At 51.8% G+C, this 20,456-nt stretch overlaps 1 protein-coding gene across 2 annotated transcripts; it reads left to right on the plus strand.

The window, feature by feature from the left end:
- The first annotated feature begins 1,086 nt into the window (after positions 1 to 1,086).
- DUSP13B (dual specificity phosphatase 13B) lies at positions 1,087 to 11,211 on the plus strand. Of its 2 annotated transcripts, XM_030862692.2 has the most exons (6): positions 1,087 to 1,173; positions 3,479 to 3,682; positions 4,702 to 4,796; positions 8,476 to 8,649; positions 10,056 to 10,276; positions 10,932 to 11,211. In XM_030862692.2, the coding sequence occupies exons 1-6, from the start codon at positions 1,087 to 1,089 to the stop codon at positions 11,132 to 11,134; spliced, it is 984 nt and encodes a 327-aa protein (XP_030718552.1). In that variant the 3' UTR covers positions 11,135 to 11,211. The 2 variants fall into 2 exon arrangements, with proteins under 2 accessions (XP_030718552.1, XP_069899989.1); XM_070043888.1 differs by lacking the exons at positions 1,087 to 1,173; positions 3,479 to 3,682; positions 4,702 to 4,796 and adding an exon at positions 7,217 to 7,602.
- The last annotated feature ends 9,245 nt before the right edge of the window (positions 11,212 to 20,456 follow it).

Genomic DNA, 20,456 nt, shown 5'->3' on the forward strand with positions numbered 1-20,456 from the left:
ACCTAGATGTCTGGCTTCTGCCCCAAAGTACTTCCGAATGGAAAAAATCTTCTAACACCAGAGGTACAACAAAGGAGCCTGGGGAAGCTGCTTCATGTTCATCCTGGGTGAGAGCCATGTCCCTTGCCACCTGACCCCGGGTGAGCCAGTGTCTTCTCTGGACTTCAGTTTCTCTGTGTCGTGGGAAAGACAAGACTATGGCTCATAGCACTGTTCAATCCAAGGCACTCTGACATTCATTTTCCTTCACCATTCATTCACCAACTATTAACTTCTCTGTGCCAGCTACGGAGCTAGATACTGGGAATCCACACTTAGGCAAGGCAGGGCCCCCGGTGGAAAGACAGTCAAACTGTGAAGTATTACAAGCGCTACTCAGATGAGTGGGCAAATGTGAAGAGCAAAGGGAGGTGGGGTGGGGGGGACTTCCCTCTACAACTGTATTCACCGGGCCACATGCAAAAAGGATGAGCTGCTCTGTGATTCAAGTGATACCATGAGTGGTCAGGAAGCCATGTCTCAGCCAAAACCTGACAAATTAGATGTTAATCAGACCAAGAGAAGGGGAAAACTTTTACAGGTAGTTGAAATAGCATGTGGTAAGGCTGGAGGCCAGGGACCATGACAGCTTCAAGGAACTGAAAGTTACCCAGTGTTCCTAGAGCTGAGAGTTGGGGGGTGGGGGGACAGCCTGAGGTGAGGCTGCAGGGTCAGCAGGGGCCAGCTCACAGAGGGTCCTGTGAGCCACGTTGGGGAGTGTGGACCCCATCCCAAGGGTAGGCATAATAGGTGCTGGTGTGCCCATTTGACAGAGCAGGAAATGGAGGCCCATCCATGCTGAATGATTTACTCAGGGTCACAGAATATACCCAGGGCAGAGGAGGGAAAGGAACTTGGGTCCGCACCTCAGCCCCTGGGCGGGCTGGTGGGTGGGAAAGGGTCTTTCAGCAGGATGTCTTTCTCAGCCAGGGTCCTGGTGCACTGCGTGGTAGGGGTGAGCCGCTCTGCCACGCTGGTCCTCGCCTACCTCATGCTGCGCCAGCAGCTGTCCCTGCGTCAGGCAGTGATCGCCGTGAGGCAGCACCGATGGGTCTTCCCCAACCGAGGCTTCCTCCACCAGCTCTGCCGGCTGGACCAGCAGCTGCGGGCTGCAGGCCGGAGCTGAGGGGCCAGGTGAGGGTCGGGCAGGGCGTGAGGGGCCGGGGCTGGGTACAGTTAGCAGTGAGAGGTCAGGTGAGGGCTGGGCAGAGGGCAAGGGTACGATTGGAAGTAAGGGGTTGGGTGAGGGCTGGCAGGGGACATGGACGGGACCAGTTCAGAGGTTGGAGATCAAGGCTGTGTGTGGCTGGAAGAGAGGGTTGAAGGGGGCCTGGCCCGTTCCCCAAGCTGCTGGGCTCCCCTCACCAATCCAAGGTCTCACCTAGGCCTGGCTGAGGCACCCCTCTCCTAGGACCCTCTTCTCCAGCCCACCCAGATTCTTCAGACCCAGAGAAGATGGAAAGGCTAGGAAGGAAAGGGGTGGAAAGCATAAAATGGAAGAGGTGAGGCCTTCCAACCTGGTCCTAATGCTGATCTGTCCTGCCTCCTTGGCTGAAAGCCTGTGGGGCTCACCTGAACCCCACCGAGGCAGCAGCACAGCCAGTCCTGCACCTGAGGGCTGTCTGGCCCTTCCCATGCCTCTGCACACCCTCCCCTCAGGTCTGGAACCCAGCTCTAGGGAAAAAGTGTCCTGCAGCTATTGCTCCAAGCTTAGTTAATTCTGTCAGCCCTGAGCATCCATTCCCACCACAGGGAAGGAGAACAGGTGCTCCTGCCGCCAGCCATGACCTCCTCGCACAAGCCCTGCTTGATATAAAGTTCTTCTGTCGCCACGCCGTTCAGTTCTCTGCCTTGGACCCAGCACCCCACTGTCTACCTTCACCCCACCCAATGTGATCTCAGAGACCTACAGAAGGCCCCTCCCTAACCTCCCTCCCTCTCTGGTCCTGGGGACCCTTTAGGACATAAAGGTTTCCCTGAAGTCTGTCCATTTACCTTCTGCCTTCCTCCTGTTCCATGTTCAGTGCATTTGGAGGAATAGTGCCCCGTCTTTAAGCTGCCTAAGGGGAACAGATCCCCAATACCTCCTCTTCCCAAGGCACCTGCCTCCCGCCAGAGGCCCCAGCGTCCCCAGCTGCCCAGTAGAAGGAGTTGGGCTCCCCTAGCAGCAACAATGCTTCTCAGGCTCCCAGCCCACAAATGGTTGCCAAGGTGCTGCCGCAATTTCTTTGGCGTCAGCTCTGTGTTTTCCTCCAGCTCAACGGAGAGGCAGGGGTGCCTCTTTCTGGGGTCAGTGGCTGTGAGGGTGCCAGATTGTGAAGGAGCTGCAGAATTCCTACTGCCCTTCTTCTCCCATCATGCCCAGGCTGGAACTGTCCCCAACAGCCCATCTTGCTCACACTCAACATCCCCACCAAGGGCCATCTGATGGAAGATTAAGCCTCCAGAGCTGCTCTCCATTCCCCCTATCCAGCCTCCAGCTCCTGCTACCCATACTGCTCCTTCCTTCATCTCTCCTCAACCCTGACTTTGGCTGTGCCCCACCGCTGCCAGGTGGGAGTGGGGCACTGGCCTAGGCTCTCCTGGGAGTTTGAAGAGCAGCAGCTTCCTCCTCCTGCCAAGACCTTCCCTGGGGCATGGACTGAATCTCCCCCTGCCCCCACACATAAGAGGTGGTTTTGTCTCTGAATGCACAGCCAGCCCAACCAAGGGGAGCGTTTGAGCAATATCGACCCCTTCCCACATGCTGTCAGGACGATGAGCATCTTGGCGTCAGGGATTAGGGCAGGATGGAGGGCGAGGTTTAGAGTTTGGGGATGAGTGTAAAGGAAGAAAATGAGGGTTGTAGCTGGCGTTGGGATTAGGCCTGGGGTGAAGCTGGGCGGGAAACTGTCGTGGGGAGTTCTGCAGGTGTGGGAGCCAAGAGGCGGACAGGAATGGCATGTTCCCATCCTGCTCTCTTTCCTCTAAACAAGGTTTGGGAACCTGGGAGAACAGCAAATCTCTGATCATGCCCAATCATCCCACTTCCGCGGCCTGGGGCCCTAAAATACTCTGACCTCAGCCCTCAGCATCTCTCCCTTCGGGCAGCTAGCTTTGGGAGAATCATTTGGACTACAGCATTGCACAATTACTGGGAGTGCATCCAACAGCTGGAGCCCCAGGAGTTGTGCAGTGAGCAACCTGTGTGACTGTACACAGCAGCCCTGGGGCTGGGGACTCTGAGAGATGAGGGGGCTTTGGGGAGGTCCTCTCCCTCCATGAGCCCTGGGCCCCGAACTTGCCTCATCTCTCTCGGCACCCGTACCCACTTGACCTTACACAGAGGCTCAAGGCAGAAGCAGGCTTATCTGACAGCTCTTGTCCCTGCCCTGATGAGTCTTGGCCAATCTGAACCATGGTTTACCTGCCTGTAACATGGAGCTCATCTCTCCCCCAGAACTGGTCCTTACTCCCTGCCACAGGGCTCTGCCACTTTGCCACCCTGGCGCTGGCCCTGCTGGTGCTGCTGGAGGCTCTGGCCCAGGTGGGTACCCAGAAGATGGTAAGAGACCAGTGTGGGGTCTGCCCTAGAGCCTGCAACTCCATGTGCTTCCTCCTGCTGCCTGCACCCCCTCTCAGCCACTGTCTCCAGTTCTCACAGGTGGGAAGGGGCTCCTGGTTGAGGCCCCTCGGGCGTGTGATCTGGCTGTTCTCTTCCCTGTCCCCCTCAGGAGTGGGGGGACACGGGAGGGGGGATTCTAAGCATTTATGATGGCCCCTGGCCACGGCCGTCTCCACCAGCTCTCCCCAGGGCTCAGGGAGCCCCAGCAGGGGCTGAGCCCTAGCTCCCTGGAGCTCAGGCTTCAGAGACCCCGTGGAGGCGTGGCTACGTGGCTATGCATACGTCTGTGTGTATGTCAGTCATCTGGGAGTATGAGTGGGGAAGGGTATTAAAGTATGGGTATATGAAGAGAGTCTCTGGAGAGCAGGGAGTGTTCTTAATAGGCCCAAATCCAAGGTCCCTCACTGAGCCGTTAGCCTTGGAAGGGAGTTTAAAGACCATCTCACTGGCCTCGAGGAGCAGTGAGGCCTGTGCAGGAATGTCTTCTGGGGGAGGGAGGAGCTTGGCAGAGGGCAGAGTGGTTAGCGGACACACAGCTTCTGACTGAAGGCCGGGCCTGCTCCAAAGACCTGCTCTGAACTCCATTTATATCTCTGTCTGCCCCCACTTCCCTCAGCCTGAGTCTTCTGGATCTTTATCCTGGGCCAGTCCTGTAATCCTCAGCTCCCAACCAAGGGCCCCTGGACCTGGCTTGTGATGTTGGCAGTGCGGCCAGTGTGGGTGTGATCTGGCTGTTCTCTTCCCTGTCCCCCTCCATGGAAGATCCTTGTAGCTTTAACTTTCTGCCCACGCTCCACATCACCCTTGAAGGCCAACCGACCTTTCAAAATGGCTTATTCAGTCTTCCTTCTTCCTGCCTCACAAGCAACATCCACATCCACACATACCACAGGCAGACCCCTGCCAGACTGCCTCTACTCCCAGCACGGCCAGGTGCCTGGCTGGGCTTGGCATTGACCATGCCAGGGGACCAGTGGGTGAGTTGGCAGTGGCAGGGGGAGGCCAGAGGAGGGGAGCAGCACATCATGCTTTATAATTAAACTCCGATCAAAAAATAGAAACAGCATCAAGCGTGCAGAGACAGGCAGCTGGAAGCCGGGAGCAAAAAGTGCCCGTCAGAGAAGACCTCAGCCTGGGCCAGATACCCCCACAGGTGGGTGAGTGCACCTATTTCAGGGGGGCTGCAGAGCATGCTGGGTAATGAGGGCCAGGACACCTGTGCCTGTGCCTGTGTGTGTGTGTGTGTGTGTGTGTGTGTGTGTGTGTGTGTGTGTGTGGTGGGGGGGTGGGTTAGATCTGGGGAGGGACTGGGTCAGAGATAGAGGCACAGACAAAGCAGAGTAGTCAGAATGACCCGAGCTTGAATCCTGGCTCCCACGCCTATTGGCTGTGTGACCTACGGCATAGGGGATGATAATATCATCTGCCTCATAAGGGTACTGTGCGGATTCAGTGAAAAAAATGTAAGCATTTAGCTCTGATACACAGTACGTCCTTAGTTAGTGGTGAATACAATAATTATTGCTGGACAGAGAAAGAAAAATCAAGAAATACAAAGAGTTAGAGACCAAGCCTCATTAGCCCATGGGATATGGCTGAGTCTTGAAAGGGAAAGAGTAATAATGGTGATGATAATAATAGGAAGATGCACCATTTATGGGGCATCTACCAGGAGGAAGACCCCGTGGGAGGTGCTTTGAACATTTCTTATCTCGTGGAATTCTCACAGCAGCCCCACTGAGAAAACTAGCTCAGAGAAGACTACACAGAAACAAGCTCCAGACTTGAGAACTCGGCTCAGGTCCGCCCTCCTCCAAGGCCTGCACACAGAGTGCAGAGCCCCAGGCAGCTCACCACAGGCCACCCGCCGGCCACCCTCCCCAAGGCTTCCTTCACCAGACTCCTCACTTGTCCTGCCCTGAGATGTCTAGCCCTAGCTGTCCTGTGGCCACAGTCCCTGTGGTCTACCTTGGGGGGAGGAGGAGAAAGCAGGGAGAGTGAACAGGAGGGAGGACCAGGGGAGCACGTCTGGAGCTTCAGGGAGGAGGTAGATGGCAGAGGCCCCCTGCCCTGCGGAGGCCTGGGCCTTGGCCTGAGGCTACTGGTGTGCTGGGTGGTGTGTTGGGAGGCTGCTGGAGGAGCACAAGCTCCTGTGAGAGGCAGGGAAACAGAGGCAACCGGGGAGCGCGACACAGAGAGGCACCAACAAAGGCAGAACACAGGTGTCTGAACTTGTAAACAGCAGCGACTCAGGAAAACCGTTGCCCACAGAGGCAGCTGCTCAGCTTAGGGAGGAGACACAGGAAGGTCGCAGGAGGAGTACCAGAGGGAAGGGGGAGAAGAGTCAGGCCGGCCCTGTCCCTGCTGGATGTTGGACCCAGGCTTCACCCTGCGGTGGCTGAGGAGATGCGGAAGGAGGTGTCAGGCGGGGCACTCGGCATCTAGGTCTGGGGATGGCAGAAACCAGGGGGCTGCTGCAGCCACCAACTCCCCTTCTTTGGGTGTGCCCGGAGCTTGAAGGATGAGTCGCTGGGTGGGGGCTAGACCTGACCTTGGCTGAAAAGGTGGGCTGGACCCTTGTGGGATAGAGCAGACAGGTAGGGGGTACATCCATGAGCATCAGGTGTGAGGTCCAACGTGAGGCCTAGCAAGGGGTACCCCTAAGTCCGAGGAAAAAGCCCCCTTCTCCAGACCTGGGCCTAAGCCCCGAAGAGGCTGAGGCGTGAGCCAGTAGAAGAGGCTGAGCCAGTAGAGGGGTCAGCCCTCATCCCTGATCCCTCTACTGGCTCCTTCTCCTCCCAGGAGCCTCCAGGAGGAGTAGGGACAAGTTCTGTCTCAGCTGGAGCCTGGCTATCCGCGCCCAGGCACCGCGGGGCTGCAAGGCACCAATTGGCCACTGGGTGGCAGCCTTACCCCACACCAAGCTCAGAGGCCTGCAGCGGCGCCTGCCAGACTTCCCAAAGCCCCAACGCAACCGACCTGGGGCTCCTGCAGGCCCAGCTGGTAGCTCCAGCCCAGTGTGGCTGTTGGACTCTCCCCACTCCAACACAATACACTGTGCTGTACCCTGTAGTTTTTGCAAACCCAGGCTCTCCTCTCTCATTCTCAGGTCAGACCCTCCAGAGATTCCTTAAAGTCAAGCAAGGCCAGCATCTTTAAGTTGAGAAAGAGAAACCGCGGCCCAGACAGGAGCAAAGACTTGCTCTTGACCTCGGAATTAGCTGTGGCCAGGCTCTCCCCGCTCCCTCTAAAGTTCTCTTCCCACCAGTTCACATAGCCTCCCATCTCCATGGGGAGTCCCAGGGCCAAGAGCCTTTAATCGCAAAGAGACACCAAGCAGAGAGGGGTCCGGGCGTTTGGAAGGTCTGCACTTCAGTCAGCGGTGGCCTAGGTCTGCTCTCAGGCCCCACCCCCATGGGCTCCAAGGGGAGGACCTGGAATTCTAGCTGCTTCATAGCGTTTGTGTTCCGGGCGGAACCTGCCCCGGCCCCGTTCCGCTCTTGTGCTGAGTCCTGTCCCTGCACCCACACCCCGACTCCCAGACCCAGACCATGCCCTAGGTAGGTGGCAGGCAGTTCAGCCTGCCCTGAGAGGTCACAGTGGGGGATGGAAGGGAAAGCCGGGCCTTCGCTTCCGCCCTGCCCTCCCACTGCTCACTGGGTGAGCTTGGCCAAACCGGTGGCCTTCCGGGTTCCTGTTTCTCTTCCTGGCCCTGGCACTGCCTACCAAAGAGCAAAGAAGTTCTTCCCAGTTTGTACCTTCCCTAGTTACTGGTTGAGGGGACCAGGGACAGTTAGCCAAGAGAGGCACTCCTTCCAAGCCCAGCACCAGACCCAGGTTCTGGTGCCACTGACATTCCAGCTCTGCAGGGTCTCGGACCCCCTCAGCCAGCTGACTCCTGACACAAGCCACCCCACCTGGGTGAGGCCTGACCTGCAGCACTGGCCTGAGTCATGCGGGTAAGGAAGGAAATCCCAGGGCCTATAGGCAGATATGGAACAGCTGCACTAGGCTCCCCTGTAGAGACAGATGAGTTAGCGACCATTCTCTGGAGTCCCTGAAGGTGGTAACTCGAACGCTTGGGGACGGAACTGAAGGAGAACAGAACTGGACTGAAAGCCCGGCCTTGCTCCTTAACAGCCGTAAGACTGAGCATTACTTAAAAATTATTCTCTGTGACCTTCACATTCCTGCTTCAGCTTCCTCCTATGTATGATAGGGACCTACCATGCATGAGGTACCAGGCCCCTAAGAGGCATTAGCTCATTCAGTACGGAAGTGTTAACAAATGTCAGTTCATAGCCCAGGCCCCTCCCTCCAGAGATGGGCTCTGACCTTCAAGCACCTGTTACAGGGATGGGAGTCTGAGGACCAGCCGTGGAAGTAGCGGAGAAGGGGGCTTGAGATGAGCTGCCCAGTTGGCAGGGGTCTTCCTAGGTGCCCTCTGAGGGCCACAGCCATCTGGAGTCCCCACCCCTACGAAGTCCCAAGTAACCACAGACTTAAGGGGTGGGGTCTGCACTGACTAGTTGTTACAAACAGGGAACTCCAAGAACCCCTTGAAAAAAGCTTCCAACATCAGGGGCCTCTGGAGAGGGCAGGAGAGAGGGCTTCCCAGCTCCACAGCGGTGACGAGGGGTTGATTCCCTTGTTCCCTGGGGAAAGGCCTCAGCCCCAGCTGAGCTGGTTAATAACCTCATGTGAAATAACTGAGGCCCTTCTGAAGCATCCTAGTGGCACCTGGGCACTGCACCATGCCTAGGCCTCCCTGTCAGCTGGACCCACCTGCGGGGAGCCTGCCCCTCGCCACCACAGTTTCCACTCTGTTCCAGGATGGACTCGCTGCAGAAACAGGACCTCCGGAGGCCCAAGATCCACGGGGCAGTCCGGGTGCCCCCCTATCAGCCACCCACGCTGGCCTCACTGCAGCGCTTGCTGTGGGTCCGTCGGGCTGCCGTGCTGAGCCACATTAACGAAGTCTGGCCCAACCTCTTCCTGGGAGATGCGTAAGTACGATCCACAGTGGGTGTTGGGGAGAACAGAAGGGGAGCCTCTTCCAGAGCCAAGGGGCAGAGTTGGCACCCTCTTTGCCTCCAACCATCTCTTTCCACATGTTTATTTCCTTTTACACTATTATTACTTTGTGGAAATAGAACACACCTAAGAAAAGTACACAGAGCATAAACGAACAGTTTCACCCCCCAGGTCAAGAAATAGGACATTAGTTGTGCCTCAGAAGCCCCTGTGGAACCCTTCTCATCATAACCCTTTTCCCTGTAGATACTCATTGAGTATTGAAACAATAATTTCCTTGCTTTTCCTTTTAGTTTCGCCATTTGTGTTAGTTTTGCCTATGTTTTAAAGTGATAGGAATAGAATCATATTGTGTATTTTGTGCCTGGCGTCATTTGCTCAAAATTGCGAGATTCGCCAACATTACGTGTAGCTATAGTTCATTCATTTTTGGTTGCTATATATTATTCGTTTGTATGAATACACCATAGTTTATTTATTCTATTTGAATTGTTTCCACTTTGGGGCTATTATAAACGGTGATTCTAGAAGCTAGTACATGTGCCTTGGGAACACACACGTTTCTCTAGGATGTATATATAGAGTGGAATGTGAGTCATTTTCCCCAAAAGTTTTCTTAAAATTTAGAACATATGGATGAATATATGTGGATTTTATGTTTTCCTTAATATTTAGAAAATATAGATCAATATCCTATTAACAATAGGGCAAATATGTATCCCCCCTACACACACAGATAACCAGTAATAAAATCCTTGTTGACTTTTTAAAAATGCATACAAAAATGGTATCGCTTTATAATCCCATCTTGTAATCTGCTTTATATAGAAAACTTTTTAAATGGAATTGCACAGCATACTTTTAAAACACTTTAAAACAATGTTCTGTTTTGTTATCCTCCGTTTTTCTCAATATAGCACCAACACCTTTCTTGGTTCACCAGCATCTATCTACCACATTTTAGTGGTTGTGTAGTATTTCATTTAGCTATACCATAGTCAATCTTCTTTTATAGGCTATTTAGTGATTTTTTCCCCACTTTTTCTCTATCTTAAACATTAGATCCAGTTTACATTTGTCTGTGAGCACACTTGGGATTCTTTAAGTTCCTAGGAGACCTGCTGGGGCAAAGTAAGTGTACATTTTCGAGGCTTCTGATGCCATGTGGCCGACCTGCCTTCCAGAAAAGTTGGGCTGAGTGAAAGGGAGTCTTGAACTCCTACTAGAGGAGCCCCTTCACCCAAGCCAGTTCACTGGTTCCAGTCTACCCTTGGAGGAGGATGGCAGAGGAGGCAAGGGGGCAAGTTCCAGGCCAGCCAGAGCTGACCCAGTGAGCTCTACCCCACCTCCCAACTCCCCCCGTGCCCCTCCCCCCCAGGTACGCAGCCCGGGACAAGAACAAGCTGACCCAGCTGGGCATCACCCACATCGTGAATGTTGCCGCAGGAAAGTTTCAGGTGGACACAGGTGCCAACTTCTACCGTGGAATGCCCCTGGAGTACTATGGCATTGAGGCTGATGACAACCCCTTCTTCGACCTCAGTGTCTACTTTCTGCCCGTTGCTCGATACATCCAAAGTGCCCTCATCATTCCCCAAGGTCAGCTGCTGGGGAAGGCACTGGGGTGGAGGTGGGGCGCAGGCAGGGTCTGGGGCTATCTACTTTTCCAGGAGCATGGATGGTGGGGTCCTTCAGCAACCTCCCACCTCATGGGGCTCACTACTACCATTTAGTGAGCATCCCCTTCAGGGACACCCTGGAAACCAACAATCATAGATATAACTAAGGTCCAGTGTGGTCGTCGCTTGGTAAGAGGCCAGGTGTTGGGCAAAAGGTACAGGACCTAGAGAAAACTGCTCAAGAGCGTTTGCTAAGATGAGGCCTCAGTGTAGAGCTGCAGGGGCTGGGGAGAGGGCAGAACTGGGGGGAAAGGGAGGGAGGTGGACACCCCCTGCAAACCCAGGGGACTCCAGGAGTACTGACTCCCCACCGTGCTAGAGTGGCAAGGGATGCCAGAGGAGGCACCTTGCACCAGGAGAAGGGAGTCCCGCTGCTAACCTTCGCCCTGCCACTAACTTGCTTTGTGACCTTGAGCGAGTCCCTTTCCTCTCTGGGCCTCAGTTGCCCCATATGACAATGAGGACAGTGTCAGTACTCCAGGATGCTGTGATAGGTGGGCAGAAGCATCCCTGATTCCCTAAGGGGCAAGCGGTGTGAGAACAGGTAGCTGATGCTAGGTTGGGTCTCCCCGCAGGCCGCGTGCTGGTACACTGTGCCATGGGGGTGAGCCGCTCTGCCACGGTTGTCCTGGCCTTCCTCATGATCTGCGAGAACATGACGCTGGTGGAGGCCATCCAGACAGTGCAGGCGCACCGGGATATCTGCCCCAACTCAGGCTTCCTCCGGCAGCTCCAGGTTCTGGACAACCGACTGGGGCAGGAGACGGGGCGGCTGTGACCTGGTGGGCAACCAGGAACCCTGACCCTCCAGCCAGCATGGCCCACCCAACCAGCCTGACCCTGGGGACCTTGCTTCCAGTCACCTTGAGATGTAAATAGCAAGTGGGGGCTTAGCTGAGGCAGAGGCAGGGAGAGCTGGGTGGTGACCTTTAGCAGGTGGATCTCCCTGACCCAATCCAAAGATTCTTTATGCAGAAAAGAGTTCAGTCTGTCTCTATAATAAAAGGTTCATCATAATAAAGACAGGAGACCTTCTGGTGGTTTGTGGGGCAGTGGTCACGAGGCTCCAGAAGGCTTGCCAGCCCATGATGGCAGCCTAGAGGTGGAGTCTGAGTCAACTGTCTGAGTAAAGACCAAAGTTCAATGCATCACCATCCTTTCCATGCCCACCCTGTATCAAACACCGACTATCAAAACTCGCTGTGCACAAACAGCATCTCCTGAATCCGGTCAGTTTTTTCACTTTTGTTCTTCTTTCAAAAAGGACTGACTAAAGTCACAGAAACCTAACAGAAGCATTAAACTAGAGCACAGGGGTTTGGGAGGAGACATGCCAGAATTCCTGGTGAGGGACGGTTATATGATGGGGCAACATTTGGCTGTGAGTTTCTTACTGTTTGTACCCTAATAAAATAAAACAATGTAAAAAGCCCATAGGTTCCTCACCTGTACGTGAGGTATTTATGAGGATTAGATGGGCTGGCATTCCTCCTCCCTCTCTGTTTCCATGCAGCCCTGGCCTCCTCCAGCTGACCTTTAAACATCGAGGTGTCCGAGGACGCTGGCCTCTGCCTCTTCTCTCCTTCAGTGTTCTCGCTCTCCTGGGGGTCCTCTTGTCCCCACAGCCTCAGTTCACATCTCTAGGCTGATGACTCTCAGACCCCTACGGCGGCCCAATTCTCTCTTCTGAGTTCAGAACCTCTGTATCCTACTGGCCACCTTCATTTGAATATTGAACCTGAGCTTCAAACTGAACTTTTCATCACCTCCCACCCAGACCCACTCCTTTTCCTAGTTCCCATTTTAGTGAAGGGCTCTGATAGGCCTTGTCATCCAAGTCAGTGGTGGACTTCTGCCAGTCTTCCAATTGGCCTACCAACTCTACCTCTTAAACAGGGCTCAGACCTGCTCACTTAGCTTCATCTTTGCTGACTACCCAAGTTCAAGCCACCTTACCTCTCACCTGGATTCTTGCTCAGGCCCCTGATGGTCTCTCTGCTTCTAGCCTTGCCCCCTCCAATCTCCATGCGGGCCCCAGACAGCTTACTAAAAGGAAAATCGCATCACATCACCCCAACACTTACAACCCCTGAAGGACAAACACCTTGACAAAGCATAAAGATTCTTCATTTTCTGAGACCGTCTCATGTCTCCAGACATCTCTCTTCTAATTCTGTTCCCATACATGCCATGTGATTAAGAAATGCTAAATACACTTGCAGTTTCCAGAATGTACCACCTGCTTACCTCTTGGTGCTTTGCACATGCTTCAGGTTGCAGCACCTGAATGCACATCCTCACTCATTTTTGTTGGGGTCTCTTTGAGGTCTCAGTTTAGGTGTCACTTCTGGGGATGCCCCTGGACCCAGCAAACCTGAGTGGAGTATTTTTCCTCATGCTACCAAAATGTCCATCCACCCCTTGTGGGACCACCTGTCACACTGAACTATGATTGCCTGGTGCCTTGTCATTCTCTTCCAGCTGGCTGTCTCTCACCAGGCTTTCCCTGGGCTCAAGGTCCCCATGACTCCCGCACTCTCTGGCTATGACCCTGCCATCAGGTAGAGTTCCGTGTTACTGGGCCCTCTTTACAGGGGCCACCAGGGGGAGTGGACTTGCCCCTGGGACTGGGCCAGCCTCCGGAAGGCACCTCCTCTCCCCCCAGCTCCACGTGCACACAGCATCTCACCATTTGGTCACCCTGACACCCTCTTCCCAGCTCATCTTGTCCCCTTGGGCCACCTTTGACTTCCCTCTTTGCTCCCCTGCCAAGGCTCTCGGGGAACAGCCCTGCCTTCTCCTGGGAACTTAAGGGCCCTTTGCCCTTCTCCACCATCTGCTCTATTTCCAGAGGGCAAGTGCTTTTCCTTTGTGCAAATCCAAAAAGGGGCACCCTCTGACCAAACCAGCCTTTTAGGCAGGAGCACTCCTGGGCAAACAGTTTGGTCAAGAAAAAGGTGTCCCTTCCTCCCAAGTAGACGTAGTTCCAAGTTATGGTGCCCAACTCAGTGAGCTGAGCACAGGCTGGGTTTTAGGCCCCATTTACTCCTCCTTCAATTTATAAACTGCACAAATGTCGACAGCCCTCTCTGGGCCATAGGGATTAATATCCCCATTTTACAGATGAACAAACTGATGCTCAGAGAAGCTAAAATGAGGCTGGATGTTGCCTCCTGGATCCAGGATCTCCAGGCTCTGGCCTCAAAGGGCAGGTACTGCCCAGCAGATCCCCTGCTCTGCTGCCTGCAGTGCTTGGTCCTAATCCCAGCTGGCTGTTGGCTACCTAAGGTGCTCTCTGGGCCTTTTCCAAAGGGTAAACACATGTCCTAGCTGGAGTTTGGCAGGAGGGCTGGTGCTGCTGTGCCCAACCAGGCAGGATGGAAAACTTCTCAGTTCATCCTCAGGTTGGTGGGGCCTATAATTTTCCAGAGCAGACAAAGCTAGTCCCGTCAGTAGTCTGCGCACCCCCAATTCCCTTGGGTCCCCCCACTCAGCCTGACAACTCAGCCCTTGTTGCTATCTCTTGCTTATGCATGGTCAGCAGGATCCAAAATAGTGGCTCCAGAAGCCAGTCTCTAAATCAACATCCGGGTCTATGACTGTGGGCAGCCTGCCCTTGCTGGCTGGGGTAGAGTGCCCTGAACCTGGGACAGAGCCACACCCTGGGCCTGCGGCTTGAGTTTCAGCAGGTTACCGTCTTCGGGCTCCGAGGGTTGGGCTCAGATTCTGGGGCTATGGGGAGAAGAGGCAGGGAAAGCCACACATTCCCCAGAGCACACAAGGAAACAGAGGTTGAGCTCCAGACTGACACCTCCACCGGGAACCCTTCCTGCCTGCCACACTTGGCCCAGGAAGTCTGCGATGGTGCATCTACTCTTCCTGTTCTATAGAGCAGCCTCGTGAAAGGAGTGAGGTATTGTTAAGACTGTGAATTTGGAGCCAGATTGCCTAGGTTCAACTTCTACCTCTGCCCTTTACCAGGTGTGTAAACTCAGTTAACCTCTCCATACCTCAGTTTCCCCCATCTGTAACATGGGAGTAATAATAGCCAACATACAGGATTGTTGTAAGGATAAAGTGGGGCACATAGAAAATGTGTTGTACAACATGTGGCAAGCTCTCAAAAATGAGAGCTCTGACTATTGTCATGGTACGTAGTACGGGGGCCCCTGGCATCACCTGCTGCACAGGAACTCCCAGTCTTGGACTAAAGGCTGGCAGCACTCTCAGTGAATTGAATGAATGAATGATTAAAAATTAGCTGACCTAAATGCAACATGGTACCCTGGATTGGATTTGAGCACAGCAAAAGACTTAAGCAGAAAAACTGGTGAAATCTGAAAAAATTCTGTGGTTTAGTTAATAGTGTTACACCAATTTTAATGTCTTTGATAAATGGACCATGGTTATATAAGAAGTCAACATTAAAGGAAGCTGGGTGAAGAGTGTCTAAGAAATGTCTCTGCTATCTTTATAACTCTTCTGTAAATCTAAAATTAGTTCAAAGTAAAACGTTTTAAAAATTTGTTGACAATTACTGACTGCTTTGCATATGCCAGGTACTATGCTAAATGGTTTAGATACGTCATATATATATATTTTGAGTTTCATTCGTGATGTTTTATTTCTTTAGAAAAAACACAAATCAAATACAGCAAAATGTTAAGATTTGACCATATTGAGCTTTGGGAATATAGGTGTCTGTTATTTTTTTTGTATTCTTAAAATATTTCCTAATTTAAAAAGTCAAAAATAAATTGACTGACTTTTAAAATTAGAAACATTCTATTCTCTATATTTAGGTTTTGAAAGCCATCAGCAAATGGGTTTTAGGAACTATTCTGAATTAAAATGGTGCCATTATTATTGGCTTTAGGCCTAAAATACTGCAAATTCATGTTATCCTTTTAAAACCTTCAAGAGGCTTGATTATGGATAATCTTGCTTCAAGAAAAAGGTAATGATGACCAGTTTATAGAGTTTAGATGAAATAACTGTGATCAAAGGGAAGCTAGGCCAGTAAGTCAAACTATACAGTTGACCCTTGAACAACGAAGGTTCAAGGTTCAGTTAAACCTGTGCAGGTCTATTTATACACAGATTGTTTGCAATAGTAAATATTGTAGGGCTTCCCTGGTGGCGCCATGGTTGAGAGTCCGCCTGCCGATGCAGGGGACACAGGTTTGTGCCCCAATCCGGGAAGATCCCACATGCCGCGGAGCGGCTGGGCCCATGAGCCATGGCCGCTGAGCCTGCGCATCCGGAGCCTGTGCTCTGCAACGGGAGAGGCCACAACAGTGAGAGGCCCGCGTACCGCAAAAAAAAAAAAAAAAAAAAAAAAGGAAATATTGTTGTACTACACGATATATAGTTGGTTGAATCCACCAATGTGAATCACTGATACAATCCAGAGGCACCGTGGATATGGAGGAACCATGTGTAAGGAGAGCCAACTATAAGTTATACACATGAATTTTCAACTCTGTAGAAGGGTCTGTGCCCCGAACCCCCTCGTTGTTCAAAGGTCAACTGTACATTTCATTTAATCCTCACAACCCTATGGGATAGGTCCCATTATCACCCCATTTTACAGACAAGAACACAGGTGGAGAGAGGTTAAGCCAGATAGCAGCTAACTTTGAGAGCTTATGTACCTGAGGGTTAGTCAGGCTTGTGGCTCTGACAAAGCTTTATTTCTCTTTCACAACACAAGTTGATGGGTGCAAGGGGGAGCAAGCATGGAGGATGTAGAGGCCAGATATATTACTTCGCCTCTAGTTTCCAGGGCGAGAACTCAGTCACATGGGTCATACCTAACTGCAGAGGCAGCTGGGAAATGTTGTCTAGCAGGGCGCCCGGGAAGAAGAGGAAACTGCAGATATTGGTGATCTTGAGCTCTTGAGCAGGTGTTTCCAGAGCAGGCATTGTTAAGAGATATATATATATATATATATATATATATATATATATATATATATATATATATATAATCGTTTAATTCTCATAAGCCATAGCAGTAGATACTATTATTAATATTCCCATCTTATAGATGTGAAAACTGAGGTTCAAAGAGAGCTTAAGTAAACTTTCTCAAGGTCACTTAGCTAGCACTTGTAGAACCATATTACAAACTCAGTCAACAAGCCTATTTTCTTAAACACTTCCTGAGCCTTCATTCTGGGTTGGCCTTTAGTAACTTGCTTGCCAATAGAATTTGGGGAAGGAGTAACATTCTGGGACGGGTCATAAAATGCCTTGCAAACTTCTGCCTGGGGCAGAACACACTCTCTGGGAGCCCTGAGCCACCTTGCAAGAAGTCTGACTCCCCGAAGGCCACCAGGTTGGAGAAGCCCTGTGTAGGTGAACTGGTGTAGGCCCTGCTGAGTCCAGCCTTCTAGCCTCCCTGCCAAGACCCTAGACATTACAGTGACCTCAGCACACCTGCCAGCTGAATACCACTTGCAATAGGTGTCAATGCCACGTAGAACAGAAGAACAGTCCACTTGAACCTGCCTGAATTAAGGGCCCACAAAATCACGAGCTAAAACAAAATGCTCTTGTTCTAAGTCACTAACATTTGGGGTAGTTTGTTATGTATCAGTAGATCACAACAGTGGAGCCGGGTCTGAACTAAAGTCCCAGTTTTTAATCACTGAATCAGCCTCTGGAGGAATATGTGAATGAGAAAAGGACAGAGCAGCCACATCAATCCACCCCCATGCCAAGTGCATGAAGATGATGTCACAGCTACAGAGGAGTACAGATGACAATAGAGCCCTGGCTTTTATCTGCCCAGAGCCCCAATGGAAACCAAAGATGGTTAGAGGCCCAAGGGGAATGGTGGTGGCACAGGCTGTGGGGTGGGCAAGGTGGGGAGGTTGCCAGGAATGGAACATCGCCCTGCTCTCCCAAGCTCTGTCGTAAGCTCTGGCCGCCCTACCTTCCAGGCCAACAGACTCCTGCTGAGTGGTCCAAGACTCCTGGTCCCCAGGAGGCCCCTGTGGGTCTGCTGGCCTCTAGCTCACAGTCTGGCCTTGACACCTGCCTCCTCCATTTCTTCTCCCACTGGGGTTGGGGAAGGCAGCTGCAGTATGAACTCTGCAGCCACTGGGGCCTTGGGGAAACCTGGCTGGAGGAAAACTCAAATACCCCACCCCACCCCTACCTACCCAGGTCCCGCCTTCCTTAGTAAGCAGGAGGAATGGGCTACCGGTGTTCTCCCTTTCCCCGATCACTCAGCTCTTTTTAGGTTACGCTCCCAGGTTTCTGCACTAATCTCTTCATCTGTGCTTCCTGAGCCATTTGATGTCTGGTCAGCCTGGCCTTCTCTCCTTGGGACCTGCTAGAATTTCCCCTCCTCTGAGATTTCCTGCACCCCAGCTCCTACTTCAGAGCCTTCCATAAGCCCATCCGTCGAAACACTTTCCCTTTCACAGTCCTGCACAGGTATTCAGACTTGGTCTCCTGTACCCTCCGGGCCCACAATGGGACTCCTGGGACCCCATCAGACTAGTTTTCAAGCCTCTCAGGGCTTAGTGCTGTTGACTGCTCAGGCCCTCCTGGTCCTGGTAGCAACTGGGGCGGAGGTTTACTCATTAAGCAGACACGAGAAAATATACATGCAAGTATAAAGAATTGAGGACAGGTTAATTTCCCCAGGATCACATGCACACTTTAAAAGGGGTGCCGGAAAGACGACATGCAGATGGCCAGTAGGCACATGAAAAGATGCACAACATCGCTAATTATTAGAGAAACGCAAATCGAAACTACAGTGAGGTACCACCTCATACCAGTCAGAATGGCCGTCATTAAAAAGTCTACAAATAGCAAATGCCGGAGAGGATGTGGAGAAAAGGGAACCCTCTTACACTGTTGATGGGAATGTAAGTTGGGACAGCCACTACGGAAAACAGTATGGAGGTTCCTCAGAAAACTAAAAATAGAATTACCATATGATCCAGCAATTCCACTCCTGTGCATATATACCCAGACAAAACTATAATTCAAAAGGATACATGCACCCCCTATGTTCATAGCAGCACTGTTCACAATAGCCAAAACATGGAAACAATCTAAATGTCCATCCGCAGATGAATGGATAAAGAAGATGTGGCACATATATACAATGGAATACGACTCAGCCATTAAAAAGAATGAAATAATGCCATTTGCAGCAACATGGATGCAACTAGAGATTATCATACTAAGTGAAGTAAGTCAGAAAGAGAAAGACAAATACCATATGATATCACTTATATGTGGAATCTAAAATATGGCACAAATGAACCTATCTACAAACAGAAACAGACTCATAGACAAAGATAACAGACTTGTGGTTTCCAAGGGTGGGGGAGGGGGAGGGATGGACCGGAAATTTGGGGTTGGTAGATGCAAACTATTATGTTTAGAATGGATAAACAACAAGGTCCTAATATATAGCACAGGGAACTATATTCAATATCCTGTGACAAACCGTAATGGAAAAGAATACAAAAAAAGAATGTCTCTATGTGTATAACTGAGTCACCTTGCTGTACAGCAGAGATGGGCACAACACTGTAAATCCACTGTACTTCAGTAAAAAACAAAAAATAAAAAATAAAAAGGGTGCAGGTAAGGCACTGCTTCACTTGAATGTTGAACTTGCCGGCAGGACTACAACGGGGAAACTTGCGAGTGGGTGAAGGGGCTCTCATGGTCCCTTAGAGACCATACCACACAGATAGCACTCTGTACAGCCCATGCAAGGCCCCCATCATGCCAGCACCCCTTTCTGAGGGATTCCTGGTGTCACACACTCTGTCATATGACTCTGCTGCTCTACTGTCCTAGCCATAGATGGCTGCCTCAGGATGGGTCCCAGGGCATGGACTTCTATTTGCTCTCCATATCCATCCTCCCCTTTTACTTTGGTGAAGAACCTCAATTGTTAGCTGGGTGGCAATGCAACCAGCCAAAGTAGAACCTCTCTCAACCTCCCTTGTAGGTAAGTCTGGCCAAGTGACTATGTTCCAGCCAATTGGATGTAGTGGAATTATTGTGTGGAACTTCTGATAAGTCTCCTTAAAGGGCAAAGTGTGTGTCCTTTGACCCCCACCCCCACCCCCCTCCATGGTGCCACTTAGAGTGTGAATGGCATTGGCCGGGCTCCCTGCTAGCCCTGGACTGCTCTGCCTCCACACTTCTTTTACATGAGAGGGAAAGAAATGTCTGTCTTGTTTAAACCATTGTTTTCCAAGTCTCTGTTACTTGCAGCCAAACTGGTCTGATGTAAGAGGCTGTCACTGATGGGTGTTCTGTCCTGGGCAAGGCTACAGACCCAATGAGGTCCTCTCTCCTGGGGAGTCTAAGTGGGAGGCAATTAGAGATAGCAGGATGGGTGGTGGGTACCTGAAATCAGGAAGCAGGAGCCATGGGCAGCAGAAATCACAAAGTGGAGAAGCAGAAGGAGTCAGCTGGTGGTGACAGCAATACTAGAAGCCAAACAGAGGGGCCAGGTCCCCGTAAAGCCAGAGCCCTGGAGTGAGGAGCAGCCCACACCTGATGAGACCCCACCTGAACCTGGTCACTGGAGCCGTGCTGTATCCTGGGAGATATTCCCATCCTCCAGGAGATTCATTGCTTTCCAGTGTGTTCTTACAATGAATCCCTGGGGTCACTGGAGAGTGAGTTTATCTTTGGGCACCCGAAAGAAGCTCATCTATTCACCTCCTGAACTTCTGTAAGACCACAGGCATCCCCTGACGAGAAAGTGTCCCTTGGGCAGGACAATGGGTCAGTGGAGGCAGTCCTGTCTCAGAAACGGCCACCACACAGAAGGGGCTGGCCTGAGACCCCTCTCACTCTCAGTCTGGCTTTGTGGCTCCTGAGAAGCGGCACTACGTCTCTAGGCAAGGAGATCACAACAGACACCGCCACCGCTGAGCTGAGTGGCCTGGGGTGGGAAAGGGGAGGTAGGAAGGACAGGAGCCCTGGACACACATGGACTCTGGTTTTCTTTCAGACTCCATCCTTTAACCAGCTATGTGAGCCTGGGCAGGTTAGCTCCTCTGAGCCTCACATCCCTCAAGTGTAAAAATGAGATGGATCCCAGCATT

Source organism: Globicephala melas, chromosome 16 (assembly GCF_963455315.2).
Source record: "Globicephala melas chromosome 16, mGloMel1.2, whole genome shotgun sequence".
NCBI classification, from domain to species: domain Eukaryota; kingdom Metazoa; phylum Chordata; class Mammalia; order Artiodactyla; family Delphinidae; genus Globicephala; species Globicephala melas.